At 40.6% G+C, this 26,120-nt stretch overlaps 1 protein-coding gene across 5 annotated transcripts in view; it reads right to left on the bottom strand.

Annotated features, from left to right (window-relative positions):
* Positions 1–1,801: 1,801 nt before the first annotated feature.
* Positions 1,802–26,120, bottom strand: part of ubr3 (ubiquitin protein ligase E3 component n-recognin 3) — a 188,320-nt gene continuing 164,001 nt past the window's right edge. For 2 of the 5 annotated variants that reach the window (XM_033023989.1, XM_033023991.1), the window contains exons 34-40: positions 19,872–19,993; positions 16,528–16,635; positions 14,784–14,909; positions 10,820–10,999; positions 8,062–8,271; positions 6,384–6,523; positions 1,802–4,196 (exon numbers count right to left, since the gene is read on the bottom strand). In XM_033023989.1, the coding sequence (XP_032879880.1) occupies positions 4,079–4,196; positions 6,384–6,523; positions 8,062–8,271; positions 10,820–10,999; positions 14,784–14,909; positions 16,528–16,635; positions 19,872–19,993 (1,004 nt within the window). In that variant the 3' untranslated portion in view covers positions 1,802–4,078. The remainder of the gene's footprint in view (positions 4,197–6,383; positions 6,524–8,061; positions 8,272–10,819; positions 11,000–14,783; positions 14,910–16,527; positions 16,636–19,871; positions 19,994–26,120) is intronic. The other 3 variants (XM_033023990.1, XM_033023992.1, XM_033023993.1) reach the window with 3 other exon arrangements.

Genomic DNA, 26,120 nt, shown 5'->3' with positions numbered 1-26,120 from the left:
GCATCTGAATATAACTTTTGTCTTTTGATGGATGTGCAGTGAGGGATAAATGGAGGAAAAACCTGTGCTGCACCATAAGGACAATCCTATAAAAAACTGTTACATTGCAAGAACAAATGAGGAAGCTCCTGGATCAAAAAACAAGGCAACATATTTGGCATAGAAATTATGGGCTGAAGGGCCTGTTCCTTTTCTATGTTCCATGCTAAAATGTCAGTTTTCGAAGACAGGAAACAAACCTAGTCCAATCTGAGGAAGGGTCCTGACCCAAAACATCACCTATCCATGTTCTCCAAAGATGCTGCCTGATTCGCTGAGTACTTTTTTTTTGATAAACCAGCAACTGCAGTTCCTTGTTTCTAACTAAAGTCCATACATTTCTTAACAATTAGCACATTAATTATACTTCTTAAAGGAAAATCTTCAACAAAAACTCATATGTCAGGCTGTTATTCATTGATTACAGCTCGGCATTTAATACAATCATCCCCTCCAAGCTGGTTGCCAAACTCGCAGAACTGGGTCTCTGCGCATCCCTCAGGACCCACACCATCCTGGCCACACACTCATCTCCCTCCTACCTTCAGATAGAAGGTACAGGAGCATGAAGACTGCAACGACCAGGTTCAGGAATAGCTACATCAGGCTATTAAACTTGGCTTGGACAAATCTCTGAACATTAATAGCCCATTATCTGTTATTTGCACTTTATCAGTTTATTTATTCATGTGTGTATATATTTATATAATGGTATATGGACACACTGATCTGTTCTGTAGTCATGCCTACTATGTTCTGTTGTGCTGAAGCAAAGCAAGAATTTCATTGTCCTATCAGGGACACATGACAATAAACTCTCTTGAATCTTGAAATAACAGTCAGTGAAGGTCAACAGGACTTTGTAGGGAAATGATCCATGTCCAACCATACCAATGACATTACTGAGGAAAGGTACTGAATCTCACAAATATGTTATAAAAGGAGACTGATCAATAATTTTTATGTCAGCCAAAAAGAGATTTAATATGCTCCTAATTCCCAGATCTCTGCAAAGCCCTGTGGATATTGCCATTGCGAGTTGCTTAACCCATGATCTACTCCCCAGCAAAGTCATTTTATTCAGGAAAAAAGGACTATGTAAAGAGAAAACAGAAACGGGCACCCTCTGCCACTAAAATCAGAAGTTTCCTGGGGAAAATTCAGATGGGCGGATGTAGTTACATATTAATTATGTATTTAACATCAAACTAACTCCCTAACACTAGAGTGACCGTTAAACATGATGATTGACTAGCTTAACCAATTATCTCCACTCAGCCTATATTATTTTCATTATATACAATCTTAAAACCTATCCCTTATTCATCTGTTCTCCCCAAACACAAGAATAAACGTAATCCATATAAAATCCTAATCAAAATCATTCATGACATTAAAGTGAGCGCAGGGGGGGGGGGGGGGGGGGTGCCAGGTCTGAAGCAGAAAGAGACTACTTCTAACAGGAGATGAATCTCAATACTAAGAATTTTAAAATACTGCACACCAAATGAAGCAAAATGCGAGAGAACCAGAAGTAAATTGTGTTAACCAGTTAGGGGAGAGGCTAAAATAAACCCTGGGGTGCCAGCAGACATAGATCTCATGCTAAGATTCCTCTTTGAGCGCAGCAAAATAGCACAAATCTGTGGCAATTCTCATATACTAGTTCTGGAGAATTTACTTGAAAAACCTGCACAGATTTGGCCCAGTGGAGGTACTGTCTTGATCAGTTTCTGAAAAGCTTATTTTAAAAAAGACAAGCTTGAATTACATATTTTTATTAACATATTTTACAGTCACTTTAATTAAGCCTAAGATTTACTTTTCAATGTGCCAAAAAATGTTCAGCTTTTACAGTAATGTACTGTATTTAACATTCATCCATACAGGGCAACACTCTAGTGAATACTCAACTTCTATTGTCAAATTACACACCACTCTTTTGCATTAAAATTTCAAGTTGTTTAGTGGGTTTTACAAAACCAGAAAAGTAAAAAAAGCCTAATTCAGCAGCATGCATGAATTCAAGTACAATTTTAAATCAACTGCATATCCGGCATTCAAATTTCACTAGCACAGGAATAAAAAGTAAAGGGAATCCTATTACTAACTTCAGGAGTTAGAATATTCCATGTAAAATTAGCTTTGGAGATTCATACCCATAGCCTGAGCAGATGCGTCATTATACACCTGCGTTTGCAACTCTGATTTTTAATCACATACTGAAACTACACTCCTTTATCCTCTGATGCTGTTTATTAAAGTTTAACTTTCCTTGTGCACTGCACTCTCTCAATAAAAGAAGGAATTTATATATTTGACTTGAGACATTAGGTCTGTTAATCATTTTGTATAATCTCATGAGTTAGCATACATCACTAAATAATGCCTTTTAATAGGTTCTGAACATACCAGATGTGAATAATTTTGTGATTGAGACACATAACAAATTAGCTGTTATACATCAATGTTCAGTAGTTCCAAGTGTTTTACAAAATGAATCCTTGTAAACATGTTCATAAGACAATCCATAATGGTATGAGGGGTCAATTTTGTAACAATTCTGCTGATTCATGTTTATGAATTGCAACATTTAATGAACTATTTCTGTAAATATGTAATTTTAATATACTCCTCGTGGGTTTTTCCATTATAACACTTTTGTTATCATTTCTATGTACCACTTTATTAGATCTAAAATGTGAAAATTTTTCTTAAATGAAAATAACAAAATTACAATTTTTATGGGGTTTTATACTAGACATTTAGAATTGTCTAGATTAAGTTTATCTTAGAAAACCATGGAAGAATTGTTCAGCTTTTGACAAGATTTTAAAAAAATTATAAGAAAAAGGGCACATAATAAAGTGTGTTAATTATTCTTAGATTTTGAATTTCTTATATTCCTGGTATCTTATAACGAAAATAAATTTCAGCATTGTCTACACAATACGGTCGTTAAATTTTGAATTTAGGTGTAATTTCCAATTAGAATGCATTTCCTACAATTATTGAATTCTTTTTTGTTCAGTAAATACCTGCAATTATACTTCACAATTGCAACATAGTTACGCCTGGGGCACAGTGTATATCTGAAATAGTCATTTGGAGCAGGGATAGCGGCTGTACTTCAGATCTAAACATGCTGTGATATTGCATGTTGCACCACTTTTGACAGTTAAGGTTCTATGTCTGTGAAGAGAATACTGCTAACCAAATTTAACAAACACACCATCCAGTAACAGGAGTACAACCATGAAGCTAAGATACCAAATAAACACAACTGGGGCAAAAATGTATTTCTTCTATTATTAGCATTCAGCTCCAAAAAATTGTTTTGAACAGTTATTGTTAACAAAATACGAAACAAAATTCCCCGAGACTGAAGAGTTTACAGCCTAGTTTGCTTTTAATTCAAAGATTCTGTACATTGAAGCATTATCGATTTTTTTTTAATAAACTGGGTAAGTTACAGTGAACTCAATGAATGTTATGATGAGAATTACAAATCAATACCTCCCAAAGATGTAGAAAAACTCAGCAGAGACTTATCAGGAAAATACCACAACAAATGCAGCAAATCTCTTCTGCAATCACGTTTGAGACCAGTTTAACACTCATCGGGTGCATCTTCTGATGTAATGAGTATCAACTAACCACACTTCAAACATGCTGTATTGGTCTTGGCCTTATAGATAAGCATAACGTTCATTTTAGTCAGGGACATATCTGAATTAAAACTGTGCTTCATCATACATTCACAAATTGCTACAATGGCTTCAATATGACAAATAAATAATAAGCTCTTTACTGTATAGAAGATTTTAGCCCATTTCTAGAGTAAATCTCAGAGGGTTGCTGGGATTTTGTTTCACACAATGCCATTGATGTGATATTAATAGCCCCTTTGTATATGCAGAATAATGTTTTTTTTAATGGATTGCTTTTAACAATATGGCTACTTTTAAAAATAAACTCCATAACATTCAGATGCAGCAAAGCTGCTTGGTGACTTTGTTTGAGGAAGGATTCACGTCGACTATAATCCATTATAATGTGGACCCCATCTTTTGTTGATGTGATCAAAGGTGTGAGTCACCCACTGTTGTTCCAAGACTTTATACCGTTCACTGCAAAGGTACAGTGGCTTGCCACGCCTATAAACAAAAGAAAAAAGTATATATAACAGCATAACTGCATACATATTTTAATTAAACCTGACATCAATGTTTTCGAATCACAGGCTATTAATTATCAGTAGTCCTGCAGTGCAGTGATCCAGAATTCTGGCTTGGAGCAAGCTCCATGTGCTTGTTCTCAACCAATGTGAAAAGCAGTAAAGTTTGTGAATAATTAACTTGTACCATTCCTTACCAAAGATCCTATAGCGGAGCAAGATAGGCTACTCCTGCGAAATGCAATGGGCTGACGTGTAGTACGCTATGGAGGGGATCATGGGCATTTTTCCACGCCCATTTTAGTAACCTGAGCCTACCTGACCCGACCCGACTCGCAGTGTAATCAATGTTGTGGGGCAACAGTTTGTGTGGGTTAGATTCATAAATCTGTCAGTTCATACTTCTTGTCAACAATAAAATTTGATTCTGGTAATTGTCTTTTTTAATGTTTTTTAAATCATTTCTTTTTAAATGGTTCACAAGCAGTGTTTGAGTTGATTTTGTAGTAACCGGAACCGACCCGACTCGCAGGGTGATTGACATTGCGGGGGAAGTTTTTGTGCGTGATATAGGGTTAGATTCATAATTCTGTTAATTCTTGTTAAAGAATAAAATGTTTATAAACACACATACATGAAAATTATATAAATGTATATAATCATATAACACACACAATTATATTTCTTCTGATCCAATAATGAACTTTATTTCAGACTAGACAAGGGACATTAAATAAGAAACAGTGTAAATAAGAAACATTGTAAACCTCCCCGCAACTTCACACACACACTAGGCCTTATCCCCCCCCCCGGCACTCCCTCGCCTGCCCCCTCACTACAATGTCTCCCCCCCCTCCTATGCCCCTCTCCCCTGGCCCCACACTCCTTCTCCCCGCTGCCCCGGACCCCGCACTCTCTCTCCCCGCTGCCCCGGGCCGAGCACTCCTTCTCCCCGCTGCCCCGGGCCGCGCACTCCTTCTCCCCGCTGCCCCGGGCCCCGCACTCCTTCTCCCTGCTGCGGATCCAATCTTTGGCCAGAAGCAAGAGGGCGGAGCAAAATGGCGGAACAAGATGGCAGGGGCTGGTTGCTAAAATGGGTCATAAAATCGCCCATGAATCCGCCCATGAGCGTACTACACGTTTGCGTGAGAGTAACCCATCTTGCTCCGCTATAAGATCTTTGAGCAGGACATTCCATGCATAAATCTGAACCATTGCCCATTAAACTTCTGGAAAAGAACTAAGAGCCAGTATAGGTACACAAAAATGCTGGAGAAACTCAGCGGGTGCAGCAGCATTAATATAGATAATACAGATAACTACTCTCCAGCACTATCTGGTGTTAAACCAACCAAAAATAACTATGCAAAATCAAACAAATAAAAATAAGATGAGAACACTTAAAAAATGAAAAGTAAACTAAATTAATTAAAAACTGTAAATTAGTTACCTTGCCCTCTTTTCCATTCAAATGAATGGAGATGCTGTCCCTATGCTGGATCTAATCTGGTGCAGTCATTTCAGGTGGACTCCCCAGTTTAACTGGAGTGTAGTCAGACAGTGGTCCCTACGTTTGTGCTACACAATCCCCAAGCTTGATGGTTCACCACAAAGGCCAGACTATTAACAATACGTAAACCAAATGTGTTTTCTCCAATTTGTTAGTAAAAGCAGACCAATCAATAAGGACGGGGGGGGGACTAAAAAGTTCCAACTATATTTGGGAAGGATAAGAATTCCTCTATTATTTTGCCATATCTGAGTAAGGTCTCCACTCTATTTCTGATCCAACTGCCAAAAGAAGAACTTGAATTCATCCAGGAGATTGCAAAGCATCCATGTCCCAATGAGAAGCAAAAGTCACTATCTTGGATCATTTTCTTTCTCTTTCACTTTCCCACACCAGTCTTTCTTCTATTACCTTGGTACATAAAAGGGCGAGCCTTTCATACTATACATTGAAATTGTACTTAAAAGTTAAAGTGATGAGCTGGACACCAAAAATAGAATGTAATAGACAGAACTAAAGAAGCAAGAGAACATATGAAAGCTTTGTGGTCCTGCCAGATTCAATGGGGAATTCTGATGGACAATCAGTTATTTCTATAACCTGCATTTAGCATAGAAATACCACTCTTAAATCAGGAAAAACTGCTGAAATTTTTACCTCAGGTCTCTGTCCTCTTCACCATGTGTATCAAGGTAGGCCGATCCCCATACACAAAACCGGTGTCCACGAATGACAATAATTACAGAGGCATTAATCAGTAGGAATATTCCTGTTCCTGCTCCACAGTTCTGGGAGTGCTGTTAAACAATTACAAAAGCATTAGAATCATAAAATACCTGCAAAAAAAACAAAACAACTTGTATCCAAATTTATCAATAAGGTATTAAACAGAATTCATAATCACTCTGGATATCTGGATATCGGTAGGAAACTGATTATTTCTGGTCAACCTCTCATTTTTCCTTTCAATCTGATTTGTACCAGTTAATTTTCAAATTATAAAAATGATAATTAGACCAAATATATATAAAAGCATCAAACCATATGGAAGAAACTTGTTTGATGAAATGCTGCTAACATTATTACAATTTGGTAGATCATCTTCTGAATCTGTTCTTTTCCTAGTTCTTCGCATGGGTACCTTCAATTGAAGGACTTGAGAATGCTTAACACGTGTCAACAGCACAATAATTATAATTAATTTATGTCCAAGGGAGAATGGGTCATTGAAACCATTGATTAAAGAACAAATATTTCAATAAGCTAATGGTAAATACAAGTATTTGGCAAAGTACAATATTGCATTAAGAAAATAACTGTTAAATGCTGAGAAGTATAATATTCTATGGCCAGGGAACTATCTTGTATAATAGGATGGATCTTCAAGTGTGCAAAGGCCCATAATTTCAAGTAATAGTTTGCATCCCAAATCACTGCATTCCTAGACAAGAAATATAACTTGCATTTCTTTATCATACAAAAAGGTCACAATGGAATGAGTGAGAACAGAACAAATCAAAAGAATCAGGGGGTAAATCATTGAGGATCATTTTGGTTATCTCTCAGAACTTCCACAATGGAATTTTCTTTGGTACAATGACCAAAGAGTGGAGATGCCAAAATACCATAGTTGACTGGAAGATGCAATTGCAGTGTAATTGTTTCCATGATAAATATGCACTTGAAAATTTCAATGAAAAGGTAAAACAATTACAATTTGTATCATACAGGAAAAAAATCCCAAGTTATTTATCAGATGTACAATTACATTAAAAATGACAAGCAAAAAAAATAAGGAGGTGCTTACAAGTATAATCAAGAATTAGCAAATATCGATGAAGGCCAAGGAGTATTAAAATAACTAATTATTATTATTATTATTATTATTATGTAACTAAATATGTTGTGCACCTGTGCTCCATTGTCTCCCATTGGAGACAACCTTTTCTAATTGTTTCATGCAAGACTAAGCTCATGTCATAGGAGCAGAATTAGGCCATTTGGCCCATCAAGTCTAACCCACCATTTAATCGTGGCTGATCTATCTTTCCTTCTCAACCCCATTCTCCTGCCTTCTTCCCATAATCTTTAACACCCTTACTAATCAAGAATCTGTCTATCTCCACTTTAAAAATACCCAATGACTTGGCCTCCACAGCCACCTGTGGCAATGTATTCCACAGATTCTGACAAAATAATTCCTCCGCATCTCTTTTCTAAAGGTACATCCCGCACTGGGTTTAAAGACTACACTTGGACTTAATTCCCTGTGTGCAAAGCCATAAAATATTGACAAGGAAAATCAAAAACGGAGTTTTGCCATATATTTACTCACCAGTACACATTCACAATAGCTTTGCTGTTTACAGCATTGACCTTTGAGGCACACAAAGGTACCACACACTAAACAAAGTGCTGGATCCTTTGGCACTTTAGAACAGTGAGTGCAAGCTTTCCGATGATAGTACTGAAAAATGGTATTATAATTCTCCGGTAGCTGAAGAAGACATGGTAATGACCATTGTGGATCCTGAACGAGTAGATTCTGAAAATGAAATGGATAAATAATTTTTGTTTCAATTCAGCCTTCTCACATTTTCAGTAACATATCACGATGAAGAATCTTTTACTGCCATACTTGCTACAGGAAATGTTTCCAAAGTATTATATAAGGTATATAACACAAAAATAGGTCATTCAGTCCAAGCAGATCAATCCAGCATTTCTACTACACTTTGTCCTCATTCTGTCTTTATCCATGTAAATCCATTAGCTTCGTTCTCAGCTCTCTTCAGTATAACCTTCGATCCCCATCTCCATGGGCTTGTCCATTCCCTTAACTTGAACCTGAAGTAGTGAGCTCCACCTTCCCGCAGATCTTTCCGTCAATAAATTTATTCTGAATTCCCTATTGGATTTCTTGGTGATTATTCTACAATGATGGTCTCCAATTAGTCTCTTCTGCAACCATTCTATTCTCCCTGCAACCATTCTATCAGATTTTTCATACTTTTAAAGACCGTATCTTATCCCCCTCAACCTTTTTTCAAGAGAAAAGGGACCTGGCCTGCAAATCCTTTGCTGATATGCATGCCCCTGCAATTCTCATATCATTCTTGAAAACATTTCCTGCACTCTGTCCAGTTCCTCTATATCTCTTCTATTAAATGGCTACCAGATCTGTTGCCAATACTTTCTCAATCTAATAATCTGTTTTGTGTTCTATGTTAAAGCGTTAAAGTTCAATATGCAATGGTCACTACACGTACATGTTTCTGAAATTTCCATGATTAACACTGCCTGGCACGATCATCACAGGATCTAACAATGGGCTTTTTCAAAATTAGTTTTAGGTGCTGCATGTGTCGACGGAACTCTATTTGTTTATCTCCTTTATCAACCTCTTCTATCCAATTCATATCTTTAGTTAAAATATCTAAATTATTATTTTATATCTTTTCATTCCCTAATTGGTCTGTGTTTTTCTTTCTCCACTCTTGCAGTAATATGTGGTCTAAAGACTATTTCATTTTTTTATATTTTACCTTAATCCAGACTGATTTTATTTTATCTTCATTGTAGATCTTCGGGTCACCACCCCTCCTCCTCTTCCCCCTCGTCCCCACCCCCGTCCCATCCTCCCCGACGCCTCCTCCTCCCCCCCATTCCCTCCTCTCCCCCAATGCAGCTCGCTGCCTCCTCCTTCTCCCCCGGAGTCTCCAACATACTCCACCTTGGAAGCAACAACAGGTGAAGGGGGAGGGAACCCCATGGTGACCAGCAGATTCTGTCAGTGGGGCCACACTGAAGAGCTACAACGTGGGCCGCAACAACAACCACGTGAACCATTGAAGAAAGGCTCATTAGTGCACACCAACGGTATTGGCGTCCAGTTTTAGAGTGAAACGGCACGAAGTGCCGGAGTAACGCAGCCAACCGAATCAGTCTGAGGAAGGATCCCAATGTCACCTATTCATGTTCTCCAGAGATCCTGACCAGCTGAATTAGTACAGCACTTTGTATCCTCTCAGTGGGTGAAGAAGGGCACGCTGGTGCACCTTGTGAGTCAGGGGTGGCATCGGAAACCGGGGCTCTAAACAGGTGTGGAGAGCCTGGGATGGGTCGGCAGGTCCATCTGCTTTCTCTGACATCTGCTATAAGAGGGTAGTTACAATGAGGGTTTACTGTATTGTCTTTGCGAAACAGCTAGAAGAGAAGGTTGAGAGCATCATTGATTCTTTCACGATGGAGTGACACGGCTGGAAAGAGCACTAGCTACTTGCAATGCCATCTGTGCCAAACAGGGAATTTCAACTGAGCTCTTGTAATTTTGTCTGGATTATTGGGGTGCGCGGACCATCAGTTTCCGGAAAAACAGTGTTCAACCTGTATCAGAACTCAAACCTGAAAACGACAAAGCTATGTACCTACATTTATTCATTTGCTACCATAAATGCACGGGCAAGTCATTTAAAGCTGGCCTGATAAGTTAACAATTATCTAAACATTTTACATGAACATGGGTTGACAGTGGTGGTGATCTTTATTTAAATACCTGTACTTGATTTAAACAGATAGAAAAAATAAAATATATTGATTCTGATCGCTCTGGTTGTCAGAAGGATGAAACAAGTTATTATATGTACCAGCAAATAAATACATTAAATAACCAGTTTTCAATTTCCTATCTAATGTTAGGCTGCTAGAACTGAAACAGCATGGAATGGTTCCATGATGCCAGAACTAAGAATTTCATCAACCTTCACCATTCTTCTTCCTTTGGGTTATATTCAACCAAAGATTTTCAGAAATAATGATCAGCAATTATTGTAACCAGCTGCCTCTTTCTCTCTAAGGGGTGAATATGGTCATATACAATAGTGCTTGATTTTCCCAACAAAAATTAATTCCCCAGTCATTTAAATAGCAATGTAAGACTTTATAAGTTTGTGTCCTCGTTTCTCAAATAGAGAACTGTTGATTTTATTTGGAACTTAGAGTCAAGAAAATGGTATAAACATGATAAAAGTGAAGGCAAACATTTACAAAATATATTACATATTAGGAGTGAAAAGCACCATAATTAAACTTACCAGTACTTGCTCCGAGTGCAACTCTACAGAAGTTACTTCTGAGCACCATTGAGAAACGATGTCCAGAGCGGCTACTGGCCATTCCAGGCAAGAACAACTATTGATCTCATCATTCGAATGAAGAGAGGGTGGCAATAACCCAAGAAAGCTGGCAAGCATCCCAAATTCCTCTTCTGTTTGCTTATAAATGAGAAATGAAAATGTCATTTTTACACAGACCATCTGCTGTAATAAACTAAGGCAATAAACTATAAAATACATTAACCTGACAACAGTCACTTCATGCAAACATTATGACACTTTCATGGCAGCATAACTTTGTGATGTTGATGCATCGCTAATGGAAAATGAGTAGATAATTAGGACAATTGAAATTCTAATCATTTACAAAATAATAGGATTTGCTTTACATATTGCATAATTATATCAAAAGTTGGAGAAAACATTAAAACTATCAAATATTAATTATTCATGGTTCACTTGTCAAATTTTAATACTTTTACTGAAAATGGATTGGGAGCACTAACTATTTTTAAGTAATTCAAAGGGGAATAAAGAAGACCATTTTAAAGAATTTTAAGAAATGTATTCTTCTGATGACTTGAGGTAGAAATAGATTAAATGTATCCAATGTTGTGATTTACAAACATATGAAGTACTGAATATTTACTACAGTACTTGGTTATCAACATTAACATTCAAGCTACTGTGTGTGAACAGTTGTCAGATGCACTCATTTAGAAAGAAAACAACAACAATAAATGGCCTTGAATATCTGACAATGAGTCTCTGACTGTTTCTCTTCCCATGGATGCCGCCAGGCCTGCAGAGTGTTTCCAGTATTTTGCGTTCTTATATTACTAAAGTGCCCTTCTGGCTACATAATTTAGAGATACAGCATGGAAATAGGCCCTTCAGCCCACTGTCGTGCTGTGCGATCCACTGGGCTCCTTGAAGTTCTACAACATGGCGGCGGCGGTCGTTATAGCAGCGCGGCCGCGGACAGTGGAAAAGTGGCCGCGGCGGCCATCACAGGTGACAACCTTCTCTCCGTCTCCCCCTCCCGATCGTCTGTCACGCTGGTGGGTGCGCTTCCCCTCACGGAAGCCACGATTGGCCGGCCCTCTGCTGCTTTTCACCGTCCTCAGATCGCTCCGGGCTTCGCTCTGGTCCACACCGGCTGCAGCCTAGCTCGGGCCCGGCGCCTAGTGGGGAGGCCTGCTCTATGACCTGGGTAGGTGCTGCCTTTACCCCCTCCCCCTACTTCTCTACCCCCTCCCCAAGGCAGAGAAAGGGAGAGAGGGTGGGGGGGGGGGAGAGGTGGTGGAGAGGGGGGGGGAAGAGAGGAGAGGGGCCCTCCCTCTCTGCCCCTCCCTCCATCTCTGCCCCCCCTTCCTCTCTAGGGAGTGGTGAATATTGGGACATATAGGTGAGTGGTGGAGTATTGCGTTCGATCTCTACCCCCCTTCCTCTCCCTCTCTACCCCCCTCCCCCTCCACGCCCCCCCCCCCTCTCTAGCCACGCCTGCGCAGTTGGGGTTTATGCGTGTGTGGATAGGGCGGAGGATGGGGTAAAAGGAGCTAAGGAATAATATTAATATAATATCAAGGGGGGGGTTCGTGTGTGTGGGGGGTGGTTAGTGTGTGCGTGTGTGTGTGTGAGACCGAATGCCGCCCCTCCCTCCCCCCTCGCAACCGCGCGTTGAAGAGACGGGACCCAACGGGTCCCCCTTGGTTTAGTCTACTATAATCCCCCTGACTCCCATGGCTATCTGGACTACACTTCTTCCCACCCTGCTTCCTGTAAGGACTCCATCCCATACTCCCAATTCCTCCGTCTACGCCGCATCTGCACCCAAGAAGAAGGGGTTCCAAACCAGGGCATCGGAGATGTCCTCATTCTGCAGGGAATGGGGGTTCCCCTCTTCTACTGTAGATGAGGCTCTCACCAGGGTCTCTTCTATACCCCGTAACTGCTCTCACTCCCCATCCTCCCACTCGTAACAAGGGCAGAGTCCCCCTTGTCCTCACCTTCCACCCTACCAGCTGTCACATACAACGAATAATCCTCCGACATTTTCGCCATCTCCAACGGGATCCCACCACTGGCCACATCTTCCCATCTCCTGCCCTGTCAGCTTTCCGCAGAGACCGCTCCCTCCGTAACTCCCAGGTCAATTCGTCCCTTCCCACCCAAATCACCCCCTCTCCTGGCACTTTCCCTTGCAACCGCAGGAAATGCTACAATTTACCTCCCCCCTTGACTCCATTCAAGGACCAAAGCAGTCTTTCCAGGTGTGGCAGAGGTTCACCTGCATCTCCTCCAACCTTGTCTATTGCATCCGCTGCTCTAGATGTCAGCTGCTCTACATCGTTGAGACCAAGCGTAGGCTTGGCGATCGCTTCGCCCAACACCAACCTGATGTTCGCGATAACCAACCTGATCTCCCAGTGGCTCAGCACTTCAACTCCCCCTCCCATTCCGAATCCGACCTTTCTGGCCTGGGCCTCCTCCATGGCCAGAGTGAGGCCCACCGTAAATATTTCGCTTGGGCAGTTTATACCCCAGCGGTATGAACATTGACTTCTCCAATTTCAGGTGGTCCCTGATTTCTCCATCCCTTCTCAGCTCTCCCTCAGCCCACTCTCTCCGCATCTTCCTTTCTTCTTCCCGCCCCCCCCCTCCCCCACCCTCACATCAAGTCTGAAGAAGGGTCTCGACCTGAAACGTCGCCTATTTCCTTCGCTCCATAGATGCTGCCTCACCCGCTGAGTTTCTCCAGCATTTTTGTCTCCCTTCCAAGTGGAATATAAGGTTCATTTGTGGTTTAAGACTGCAGACAGGTTTTCTTATTCATTCCCTATTTCACTAACAATATGATAAGCTAAATATTTAAATGGAAACACCTATACTTCAAATTTGGATGATCTCTAGTGCCATATTATTTCAATTACTTGGATAATGATATCCCACCTTTCAGTGCTGCTGTGCTGATTCTGCTTAGGCATTTCTCAGAAAGTGATTAATAATTTCCCAGGACTGTCAGTTAAACATCCCATGCTAATACTTTCCCCATAATGTTGGTTAATGAGCTCCTGGCAATTTAGGTTAATAATTTCCTTGTTTTGTATTTGATTAATGATTGTCCTGTGATGGTCCAAATGACGGTGCATCTCGTGGTCCATTGCTCAGATGTAGATTTCTAACCAAGTATACAACTGTTGCTGTAAAGCATTAATTTATTGCTCTTTACTAGAAAAGTTCTAGAGCTTTTGTTATTGTGATTTCTGTTGCATGGCTCAATAGTAAATCACACTTAAAATTAAAAACATATCTTGTGCAGTTTCTTATTAATTATGTCTAATGTAAATAAATGGTGCATAATATACCATCTGAGAACTGGAAATGGTTAAATGAACTACAATTTTCTCTTCAAATGTAAATGAATATGGCACGAGTTTAAAAATTTCCCCCAGTCCCAATTATTTTAACTGAATTAAGGTGGAAGTGTCCAATACTAAAGGGCATGGCTATAAGATGAGAGGGGGAATTATTTTTTTTTATAAACCCAGAGAATGGTGAGGGCCTGGGATGCATTGCCAAATGTGGTGGTGCAGGCAGACACAACAGTGACATTTAAGAGGCTTTTAGATAGGCACATGGAAGGGCAAAGAATAGAGAGATATGAATCATGTACAGGCAGATGAGATCATTTTAGCTTGACCTCATGTTCGGCACATCATTGTGGGCTGAAGGGCTTGCGCTGTGCTGTTCTATGTTCTATGAATTTGACAGTTTTAATGAGTCCAGTTAACTTAGCTCAGAACAGGAGTTTTACGAGAAACCTGGTCTGTGTGACTTGATTAAATATTGTCATTAAAGAAAGTGCCATTAGAAAGACTGCAATTAAACTTTTATCATATTTATTCTTTGTAAGATCCATCAGTGAGACAGTGTGGCATACCTGACAACTGGGAAGATCATCATTGAACAGGTGGTGTTGAAGAAGGCTTGCAGTCCTGAAGAAAGGTAGACAGAACTGTTGGATACTGTACTCTAGGGTTTGAGGTGACCAAATAGTAGTGGTGATCTGTTAAAATGAAAACATAAGAAAAAAGAATCAATTGCAATGTAATTAAAAAATGACAGAATTCTATGATGCTAATGACATTTGAAAATTAATCGTTACTTTTTCAGTTATGTATGATTGAGTAGCAATTATACATAAAACATAAGACATTCATGAAACTAAAAAGTAAACATGTAATTTGATATTATAAAAAGTAGCTACGGTTTATTCTGTTTTAACTTACAGAAGAGATATTACATTTAAAGAAGAATAAGTCATCACTAGCACAAGAAAAACATGAATTTACTGAGAATATATGTAACTGATCACATTCTGTATTCAGCTTAATTTCTAGCTCAGGTCTTTATATTTTGTGTATAAATTATTTATTAGAATAGCCGGTTTGGCATATCTCGGAGTCATTTATTTTGCCACTGCTAGGGTTGTTAATGCCTTGTATTTTAGTTTGTGGAAAAGATGTTCCATTTCCTGGATACAGGATATTCTACATTTTGGTATTATACAATTGCTTAGCCCAACTCAGAAGAAATTAAAATACTAATAAAGGCTGGTCTCAAAAATCTTGAACATTGATTTATTTCACTTTATCAGCAAATTAAAAGCTTCCTAAAACAATACATTTAACAAAATCATGCAAATAGTGTTTATAATATCCCAATCTTCTCCCTCTGTAGTTTGCTGCCAGAATTACAACCTCTAGGCTCGATTCAACATTCTGCCAGCCAACCTCCCAATTTCCACTGTGCAAAATTCTAATTCATACAAAACTCTGCACCCTTCACCAAAATGATATCTGTTTGTCTATTGACAATATGCTCTGTGACTGACAGTGCCTCACTGATTTAAAAAGCATTCATCCAGGCGTTCGGGTATCCTCGGTCTTGCCCATCGCTGTTAGCTCTTCCAAACCGACAGCTCGACATTCCTCAAATGTTAGCCCTATTTCCTGCCTCCTCATCTTTCTACCTCCTCATCTTTCTATCAAGCCTTTGGTGCTCAGGTCTGGAATTTATTGTGTAAACCACCTTACATTTCCAACTGTCTTTCCTCCTTTGATATTAGCTATTACAAAATAACCTCTTTTATCAAAGTATTAGTCATCCGAACTAATGATATTTAGTCAAATTTTCCTCAAGACATTTTATTGCACTCAAAAAACATTATTTTTGTTGTTATAAAACTATTACCATCAAACATATAGTTGTAATGTGAAGGAATAGCTTTTTAACAGAACACAACAAAATAAAATTAAAAGGAGAAAGAATGTTATTCTTTATTTAGTGATCCTGCAAAAATAAGAACAATCAACATAATCTTTCAGAAAGGAATGAAACATTTCAAGTGAGGAAGAAAATTAGTGTACAGATTCAAGTCAAAATTCAAATAAGAACTGCTATAAAGATAAATAGGCAATTAATGCATATATTGCTGAGTCTTTTTCATGTGGTAAACATGTTAAGTTTTCTAACTTGTTTGAATAAATTGGTAAATAAGGCAGTAGCAAGAAAATAGAGGCAATCGATTCTAAGGAAAAGAGATGGAGGTCTTGATTACATTTTACATGGTGAGATATCAAATACACTGAGCTTATTTGATAGAGTTACCTGTTTGTACCTACCATTGATGGTTGATCTGTATTATTTGCACAGTAAATCTTTCCTTTCGACAGTTCACTGATTACGTGGCTTAGTAATACTTCACAGGATTTTTCCGAACTGCCCGTGATCTGTGAATGTTCAAAAGTTAAAACAAATGTGAGAATTGGATGTTGTAATAATGCCACGCAATATCTGTCTATATTTAACTATTCCATTTGAAAAACGATACTAGCACAATATTGTAAACTGGAGAAATAATTGTTTAGTTCTATTCTGCAGGTAAAATAAATCTCAGGTGTGAAGATCTAATTGCTGAGGCTGTAACTTAGCAGTATCAGTTCACAGTAAACTTCTCAAGCTCAACAATGTTGCAATCCAAAACTTATTAAATATTACCTATAGTACATATACAGGAACTGGCAAGTCACCATCTCCTGATCTTGGTCCAGATTCTGCTGAAACCCTCTTTGAATTCACTTATTAACTTCAGATCACATTCCAATGCTCTCTTGACAAGTTACGATGGTTATCCCTTCCCTTGTAGCTCATGGAAACTAGCAAGCCATCATATTAATCCCAACAACCTAACCTCAGAATCTTCGGCACGATAATCCCCATTCATCTCAGAATCAATATATATTGCAAAAAAAATCAAGTGTCCATAAGCTTTATAAATGCAAAAACTCACCTGTGTTTGGTTTCCTCAACAACAAAGAAAGCCCCACAGGGTAAATAAACTATAAAAGACAAATAATTGAAAAAAACGTTCCCGATTCTTTACCGCAATACTACAATTCCCATTCACAAATATCGGCTCTGCATCTTAGAACTAATTTGGAATAGGAACCATAATCAATTTCCACAAGATAAATGTTAAAGATTCACAACGAGCTCCTGTTTCCCCACTGGGCTCCAGGGGGAGCCTCAAAACAGAATCCAACATCAAAAATGCCCATGCAGCCTGGCTTACAAGTTTGGTCTTGTAAGAGTAGCCAAGAACACGACTGTGGTTTGCCTATTATCGCTTCCCCATTGAGTTTTTGACTTTGTTCAGGTTACTCTCTTTGACAGGTTGGTTAACAACTATATTCTCATTTAAATTACAAAAGACTGCATCTGAAACATCCGGTCACCTGCTATAGGAAGGTAGTTGTTCAATTGGAAAGGATGCAAAAAATAATTTATGAGGATGTTACTGGGTCTGGAAGGTTTGAGTTATAAGGAGAGGCTGGATAGGCTGGGTCTTTTATTCCTGGAGTATAGGAGGCTGAACGATCTTAAAGAGGCTTATGAAATCATGAGGCATCAATAAGGTGAACAGGCACAGTCTCTTCCCTGGAGTAATCTAATGCCCCTGTCCCACTTAGGAAACCTGAACGGAAACCTCTGGAAACTTTGCGCCCCACCCAAGTTTTCCGTGCAGTTCCCGGAGGTTTTTGTCAGTCTCCCTAATGGTCGAAAGTGGTTTCCGCTTCTTCTATGTTCCGGCGATTATTTCAAAAAATTCAAAACCGGCCGCGACTAAAAATAGGTTGCTGTTTTAAAAATCGGTAATTATTTAGTCGAAGCCGGTTGCGATGCTAGTTAAAGGTGGTTGCCGGAGGTTGCAGATAAGACCTGGGAGAGAGAGATTTAAAAGGAACCTGAGGGGCAACTTTTACTTACAGAAAATGTTGTGTATATGGAACAAATTGCCATAGGAACTGGTAGGGCCGAGTACAATGACAACTTTTAAAAGACACTTGGACGGAAAAGGTTTGGACAGTTATGGCCAAGGCAAGTGGGACTAACCTGGTTAGGCAACTTGGTTAGCAAGACCGCGTTGGGCTGAAAGTGCCTGTTTCTCTGCTGTATAGATCTATGACTCCTATCCTTTGTGTACACGATACAAGATACAAGATAGATTTATTCATCACATGTGCCAGATGGCACAGTGAAATGAAATCCCCATACAGCCATACAATAAAAATAAGGGTCACAACACACTATAGGGTTTGACATAAAACATCCCCACACAGCAGAATCAAAGTTTCCCACTGTGTGGGAAAGCACCAAAGTCAGTCTCTTCCTCCATTGTTCCCCGTGGTCAGGGCCTCCCCGTGCCCTCCGCAGTTGCCGCTACGGGCGGCCCGATGTTCAGGACCGCTCGCTGGGGTGTTGTAAGTCCGACGTCGGGGCTGCGGGACGTCCTCAGCGGCGTGGACACCAGAGTCGGTCTCCTCCTACCGGAGTCGGAGGATTCCAAAGTCCGCAGGCCGCGCCGGGTGGATACTGCTGCTGGAGACCCTCTGCAAGGCGACCCAGGACTGCGCGATGACGGTCAGCGCTTCCCGCGTTGGAAGCTCTCCGCACCAGAGCTCCACGATGTTGGAGCAGCGGCTCAACGCTTCGGAGCTCCAAACGGCGACCCGGGTAGGTATCGCCCGCTCCGCGGTGACTCCAGCGCTGCGCCGCCGCTGTAGCAGCCCTGGTCCGGTTCCCGGTCCCCGGCAGGAAAGGCCGCTCCGATCCAGCTGGTAGGTGGGGTGCAAGGACGCGACTCGGAGAAATAGTCGCGTCCCGCCCGGAAGAGACTGGGAAACGGTTTCCCCCTTACCCTGCCCCCCTCCCCCACATAGAAAAGTAAAAGTTTCCCCCAACACAAGACTTTAGACTAACTAAAAATAATAAAAAAGATAGAAATAACAGACAGGCTGTAGACAGAGGCTGCTGCCAGTGCAGCGCCCCAAGGGTGCTGCCAGTGCAGAGCCCCAAGGCTGCTGCCAGTGCAGAGCCCCAAGGCTGCTGCCAGTGCAGAGCCCCAAGGCTGCTGCCAGTGCAGAGCCCCAAGGGTGCTGCCAGTGCAGAGCCCCAAGGGTGCTGCCAGTGCAGAGCCCCAAGGGTGCTGCATATTCGTGCATATTCAGGGGTTTATACAATAAATATTGATGGTAGACAAAAATGCTGGAGAAACTCAGCGGGTGAGGCAGCATCTATGGAGCGAAGGAAATAGGCGACGTTTTGGGTCTGAAGAAGGGTCTCGACCCGAAACGTCGCCTATTTCCTTTGCTCCTTAGATGCTGCCTCACCCGCAGAGTTTCTCCAGCATTTTCGTCGAACCTTCGATTTTTCAGCATCTGCAGTTCCTTCTTAAACAATAAATATTGATGGTTGGTTTGCCAAGGCATAAAATGTAAAAGATTCAGACAAGAAATTAAAAAAATATATTGCATTGGGTAGCAGGTGCAAAGCTTTTGCATTCTGCATTTCAGGATAGCCAGATACTATTTTACAATTCCTATGTTTTCTAAAAACAAATCCATTTAAAAGTGGAGAATTGCATAAATTGCACTAGAGCTTTAAAATTTAACATTAATAGACTGACCTGTAGTTTCCCAGAATTCTTCCAAGCTTCTCTCTCATCTTCATTGAATTTCACTGAGAGTGTTGCTAGAGCTTGTGTATATAACAAATTGTACAAAACTTTCACAATGCAGGTAAAATGCTCTGTAAAATAAAACCAAAAATACTGGTTAAAACTTTTGAAGTCTGAGCTGTGTATATACAGTACCCGATCCTCGTCTAGAGTTCAAAATTAAGTAGTCCACAAAGAGTACAATTTCCCCAAAGGCAAGATTCCAGGAATACGTAGAATACATCAAAACCACACTGTCATACTTCATGTATAAATAAACATTTACGTAGAACAAAATGCATTGGTCTAGAATATGTTAGAACAGTCAAGTCTAGTGGTTTAAAAAAAGACTTTCATGAATATTCCTGCAGCAGATGACTTGAGGTGGAGTGAAATTGTTGGACAAATTACTGAATTTAAAGTAGGAACTCTGTGTTTCCATGGTTCTTTATTATCACACGTATCACAGTGAAATTCTTTTTTTGCTTACAGGTTAGTAAGATTATTGCTGTACATAAGTACAATCCCCAAATTTTAAGTACGGACAGGGCAAGCGGGGGGAACGTTGTCTGAGTGAATTTCAAGGTGATACAGACACACCGCGATGAACAGGAAGGTTGGCACTGTAATTAAGACGGCTAAAGCACAGTGTACGGTAAGTCCTTTAAAAGAGTGGGGGGACGGGGGAGAAAGAGGGAGAAGGAGTGGAGACAACTTTTAAATAGCCAGAGATATATGGCTGTGAACCTCGGCGGACATTTAACATTACCGGTCGGTTATCCTTGGTTCTGAAAACTACTGCTTGCGTTTTTTTTCCCCAATGAGCCAATGAAATTCACCGGTCAGCACCAGCTACAACCTACGAGAACCTTCAACATCCTGGCAACCCACTAGGACCTCCTGGCGACCCACCTATGGCACGAGAATTCTCGCTACTCTCCATGGCGGCTTCATTCTGGTCGCCGCTAATTTTTCAAAATGTTGAAAAATTTGCGGCGACCATAATGAAGCCGCGACTAGTTCCCAAAATGCGGGAACTCCTCACGACTATGAAGGCGACTTCCCGGCAACCACCCGCGAACTTGTGGCGACCATGTGTCACCTGCAGTCGCCTAAGTGGGACAGGCCCATTACTGTTGGATTAATATAATCTGACAATTTAGAATCAGTACAGAGTTGTTGGTGATGAAATGAAAGACATTATAAACTGGAGCGAAGGAAATAGGCAACTTATCAGGACAAAACCCTTCTTCCCGAAACTTTGCCTATTTCCTTTGCTCCATATATGCTGCCTCACCCGCTGAGTTTCTCCAGCATTTTAGTCTACCTTCGATTTTCCAGCATCTGCAGTTCCTTCTTAAACATTATAAACTGACATCCTGTTTTTCAGTGAAGTAGCTGAGGGATGGCATATAGATCAGAGAAAGGGCTTGTGCAGATACATCAATAACATTTCTAAAGGATTTAACGATTTTCTTGATCTGATACTGTTTTAAAAAATGTCCGTGATTAGAATCTATGAACAACTTTCCCTATTTTAGGTGCCCACAAAGACAGACATTAACAATGTAACAGACCACATCCATCAGTGTGACAGTACAGCATTCGGCTATCTCAGAAATAAAGTATTTGAAGGTCAAGAACTCAAAACCACCACAAGGCTTGGCCTCTACAAAACAGCGTTTCTGAGAGGTGGACAATCTACAGCAGGCACAAAGCACTAGAGAGAAACGACCAACTCTGTCTCCACAAAATCCTCTACATTAACTGGCTAGATAAACAATCCAATCTCAGCATCCTCTGATGCATGAACTAACTCTAATTCTGATACTTCCTAAACACAAAGTGCAGGAATAACTCAGCGGATCAGGCAGCATCTGTGGAGAGAATGGATAGGTGACATTTTGGGCCCTGAGCTGAAAAGTTGCCTATCCATTCCCTCCAGAGATGCTGCCTGACCCGCTGAGTTCCTCCAGTACCTTGCAGTTTGCTCAACATTCCGGCATCTGCAGTTCCTTGTGTCTCCCGAATACTTCCTATGAGAATTCCCAGATACATTTTCCAACTATTTTAGCAACAAGGCACGACTTTGGTCTCCAATAGGGAACGTTTTTTTCCGAATTAGAAATTAAGTCGCTTAACTAGGAATAGTCCATGCATGTACATGAACGATTAATTTTTAAACCACTCATATAAACGATTTCATGAATTATCATCATAATGGCATCATCATTGGAAAGCGCATCTTGGACCCGCAGACCCTCAGCATGGGAGCTGAGTACAAGGCTGCGTACTCGCCCCTCTCCTTTACTCTCTCTACACCAACGACTGCACCTCCACAGACTCCTCTGTCAAGTTTCTCAAGTTTGCGGACGACACAACCCTGATTGGACTGATCCAGGATGGGGAGGAATCTGCCTACAGACAGGAAGTGACACAGCTGGCGTCCTGGTGCCATCACAACAACCTGGAGCTCAATGCTCTTAAGACGGTGGAATTGATTGTTGACCAGAATTCCCCCTCCCCTCCCCCCACTCACCATCAACAACACCACAGTCACACCTGTGGAGTCATTTAAGTTTCTTGGAACCATCATCTCCAGGCACCCTAAATGGGAGGCCATCATCAACTCCACAGTCAAAAAGGCCCAACAGAGGATGTACTGCCTGCGGCAGCTGATAAAACACAATCTGCCACAGGCAATGAAGGTCCAGTTTTATACTGCCATCATAGAGTCTGTCCTCACCTTCTCCATCATGGTCTGGTTTGGCTCAGTCACAAGCATGACATCCGGAGGCTGTAGCGCATCATTCGATCATCCGAGAATGTTGTTGGCTGCAACCTTCCCCCCCCATCGACGAACTGTACACTGCAAGGGCCAGGTAGCGAGCGGATAACATCATCTCTGCCCATCTCACCCTGGCCACAAACTCTGAAGCACTACCCTCTGGAAGGCGACTCCGGACTGTCAAAGCCACCACAGCCAGACATAAAAACAGCTTTTTTCCCCACGAGCAGTAGCTCTACTCAATAACCAAAAGTCTGTCGTCTCCTTTTGTTCTGGTACTTTATTTCATTCTTCACATGTTTAAATTATAATTTTTAATTTTTAATTGTCTACTTTATATTGTGTTGTTATTTGCGAGCAAAGCACCAAGGTAAATTCCTTGTGTGTATACATATTTGGCTAATAAAAATGTATTCAATTCAATTCATAAATGTAAGCAGAAAATTAGTCACTAGTTGGTAATATGGAAACATAAGGAGTCATCAAAATAGCAAACTCTGTTAGTAACTAAGAATGCCATTTCACACAATCCTAGTAATATTAATATAAAGATTGGTACTGTGAATGGCTATGAATCCTTTAACAACTTATGGAGGGTGAAGATACAGTTAAATGTGAAAACCTAAAGGTTGCTGTGGGTGATTCCCTGGCCCTCCACAGAAAATGCTGTATTCTAAAGTCCTCCAGCTTAATCTCCAGGAGTCAGTAAATTGACAAAATACTGACAAATTGACAATGGATTTACCATTTATTCATGCTGCAAAATACTCTGAAATATTATATTTTGAAGCAGGAGATGCAAGTTATAGATGTTGTATTAAGCCATAATTATCATCAAGCAAACTCACAAAAATGCATGTGAATCATAATTCAAATAAATCTTCCAAAACAGCTTGAATGTTAATCTGTTTTTGAAAACCTTGCTTTAACTGCTTCTGCAGCTAGCATCCCTTTATGAATATATCCCAAGATGTCTTTAGTACTCTGTAGAAGATTTGAATTACCAGATTAAAAATTATGTTCTACTTCCTGGCTTGCTGTCTTCAATATGAATGGCTGTTCAGGAAGTTTAATGACGTCACTGCTTCTGGGCATCAAATTGAAACTATATCAGAATGTACGAGTTAATTCCACAAACATTGTGGGACATTTTCCTGAAGGTCACTTTATCTCACTACTGACCACTAAGTCCAGATCTCATTATTATTGTCTTGATGGGCCAAATTACCTTTCCTTTAACTGATTTTACTCTGTTAAAATAAATCCAGTGCTAATTCTATGTTGGTTTCTTTACAGAGTTTTGTGCTAAATATTACACTGAACACAGCACGGGGTGCAGCAGCAGTCCATAATGTATGGAGCTGGGGGCCTGGATATACTTGATATCTGCTCCGCCATTATATACCAGTTAGAAGGAGTGCATGTGCATGCCTCCACTCCTTCAGATGGAATGCAGACCTTGCTTTTATTGTACAATATGTGAATAAATGATAATGTTTTTAAAACATTTAATAAGTTGGTTTAGCTTAAGAGAACCATATGAAGGGGAATAAATATGATTTATTTAATGTTTTATTTGATTAAATCATATTAAATATGTTTTATTCCCCCCATTTTTTGGACATTATGAAATAACTGTTTCTGTAGTTCTGGTTAGTATCATGCTACTTTTTGAACAGAAGCTCAACACAAAAGGGTTGAAACTGCGGCAGTATTACCAAATTGGTCATTTTATTTTACAATGGTTTCTCTGGTTGATAATAGGAATGGAAGAAAATCGCATCTGAATATGAGGATTATACTGAGTCCCCAAGACTTACTGAGCTGAGGTGTACACACATTACTGAGTAGTGGAAATAGCTTTTTCTCAGTGCCTGGCTCAGTCATGCATGTCCTTGGACAATACACTCAGTACACAGCATGAATATTGTCATGCTGGAGGAATCAGTCCCATTACTCAATTTTCAAGGCAAGAAAACTGCCTGGAATTATGAATTAGACGGTGGAATATGCACCCTAAAAATATAGATGATTATTATTCCAAGTAAAGTATGATTTCCAAGTGCAGAAATATGCTCCCTGGGTACATTTTGTAAATTGTATTTGAGAAGCTGGTTGTAGTGACTCAGGTCTTAGATGTCTCCCCCTCCCCTGGTACTTTCCCTTGCAACCGCAGGAAATGCTACACTTGTCGCTTTACCTCCCCCCTCGACTCCATCCAAGGACCCAAGCAGTTTTTCCAGTTGAGGCAGAGGTTCACTTGCACCTCCTCCAACCTCATCTATTGCATCCGCTATTCTAGGTGTCAACTGCTCTACATCGGTGAGACCAAGCGCAGGCTTGGCGATCGCTTCGCCCAACACCTCCGCTCAGTTCGCATTAACAAACCTGATCTCGTGGTGGCTCAGCACTTCAACTCCGCCTCCCATTCCGAATCCGACCTTTCTGTCCTGGGCCTCCACCATGGCCAGAGTGAGTCCCACCGCAAATTGGAGGAGCAGCCCCTCATATTTTGCTTGGGTAGTTCATACCCCAGCGGTATGAATGCCTACTTCTCCAATTTCAGATAGTCCTTGCTTTCTCCCTCCTTCTCCTCCCCTTCTCAGCTCTCCCACAGCCCATTGTCTACACCTCTTCCTTTCTTCTTCCCGCCCCCACCCCACCCCCCCCCATCAGTCTGAAGAAGGGTCTCGACCAGAAACGTCACCTATTCCTTCGCTCCATACATGCTGCCTCACTCGCTAAGGTTCTCCAGCATTTTTGTCTACCAGTCTTTGATGTGAACATACAAATTATAAAATGGGATATTACTGAAGTAATCAAAACACCACCCCCTACATGCACTAGAATATTAATCTCCAAGATCAAAACGCAGAGTGGATGACATATTTTCATCACATAAAATGAGAGACAATGTGCATCTTAACCGGAGCATTTTATCTCTGATGCTGATTGAAACTTTGGTCGTCTTATCAACGGCACATGACCTTTCAATATAGAGTACAATAGAAATCTTTATTTACATCCCAAAATTTGTACCCGTTCAATTATTTTGCAGAAGCTGTATACGTATGTGCCTGCATGGCACATCACTAGAGCCAGGATTTTGCCATAAATGCCATGTGCCTTTTCATGCCTATTTTGATGATTTCACCAGGATAATGCCTTTTTCAAGATCGAGTGCCTAAATCAGCCCTTTTCGCCGTTTTGCTAAAAGGTTGTGCTATTTTCTCTAGTTGTACAGTGATTACAATGACATTTTCCATGTTAACAAGTTAATATTAATGTTATTATTAACGTGTCAACATAGTTAGAAAGAAGAAACAGGAAAACTTCCACCACCAGGGCGAAAGCGGGAACACCACCGTCGATCATTCATTCATTCGTGCCGCTGCCCACTGGTTCAGTCTTCTCCAAGATCTATTTAAGAA

Source organism: Amblyraja radiata, chromosome 7 (assembly GCF_010909765.2).
Source record: "Amblyraja radiata isolate CabotCenter1 chromosome 7, sAmbRad1.1.pri, whole genome shotgun sequence".
NCBI lineage: Eukaryota > Metazoa > Chordata > Chondrichthyes > Rajiformes > Rajidae > Amblyraja > Amblyraja radiata.
This window is presented reverse-complemented; position numbering and strand designations above follow the sequence as displayed.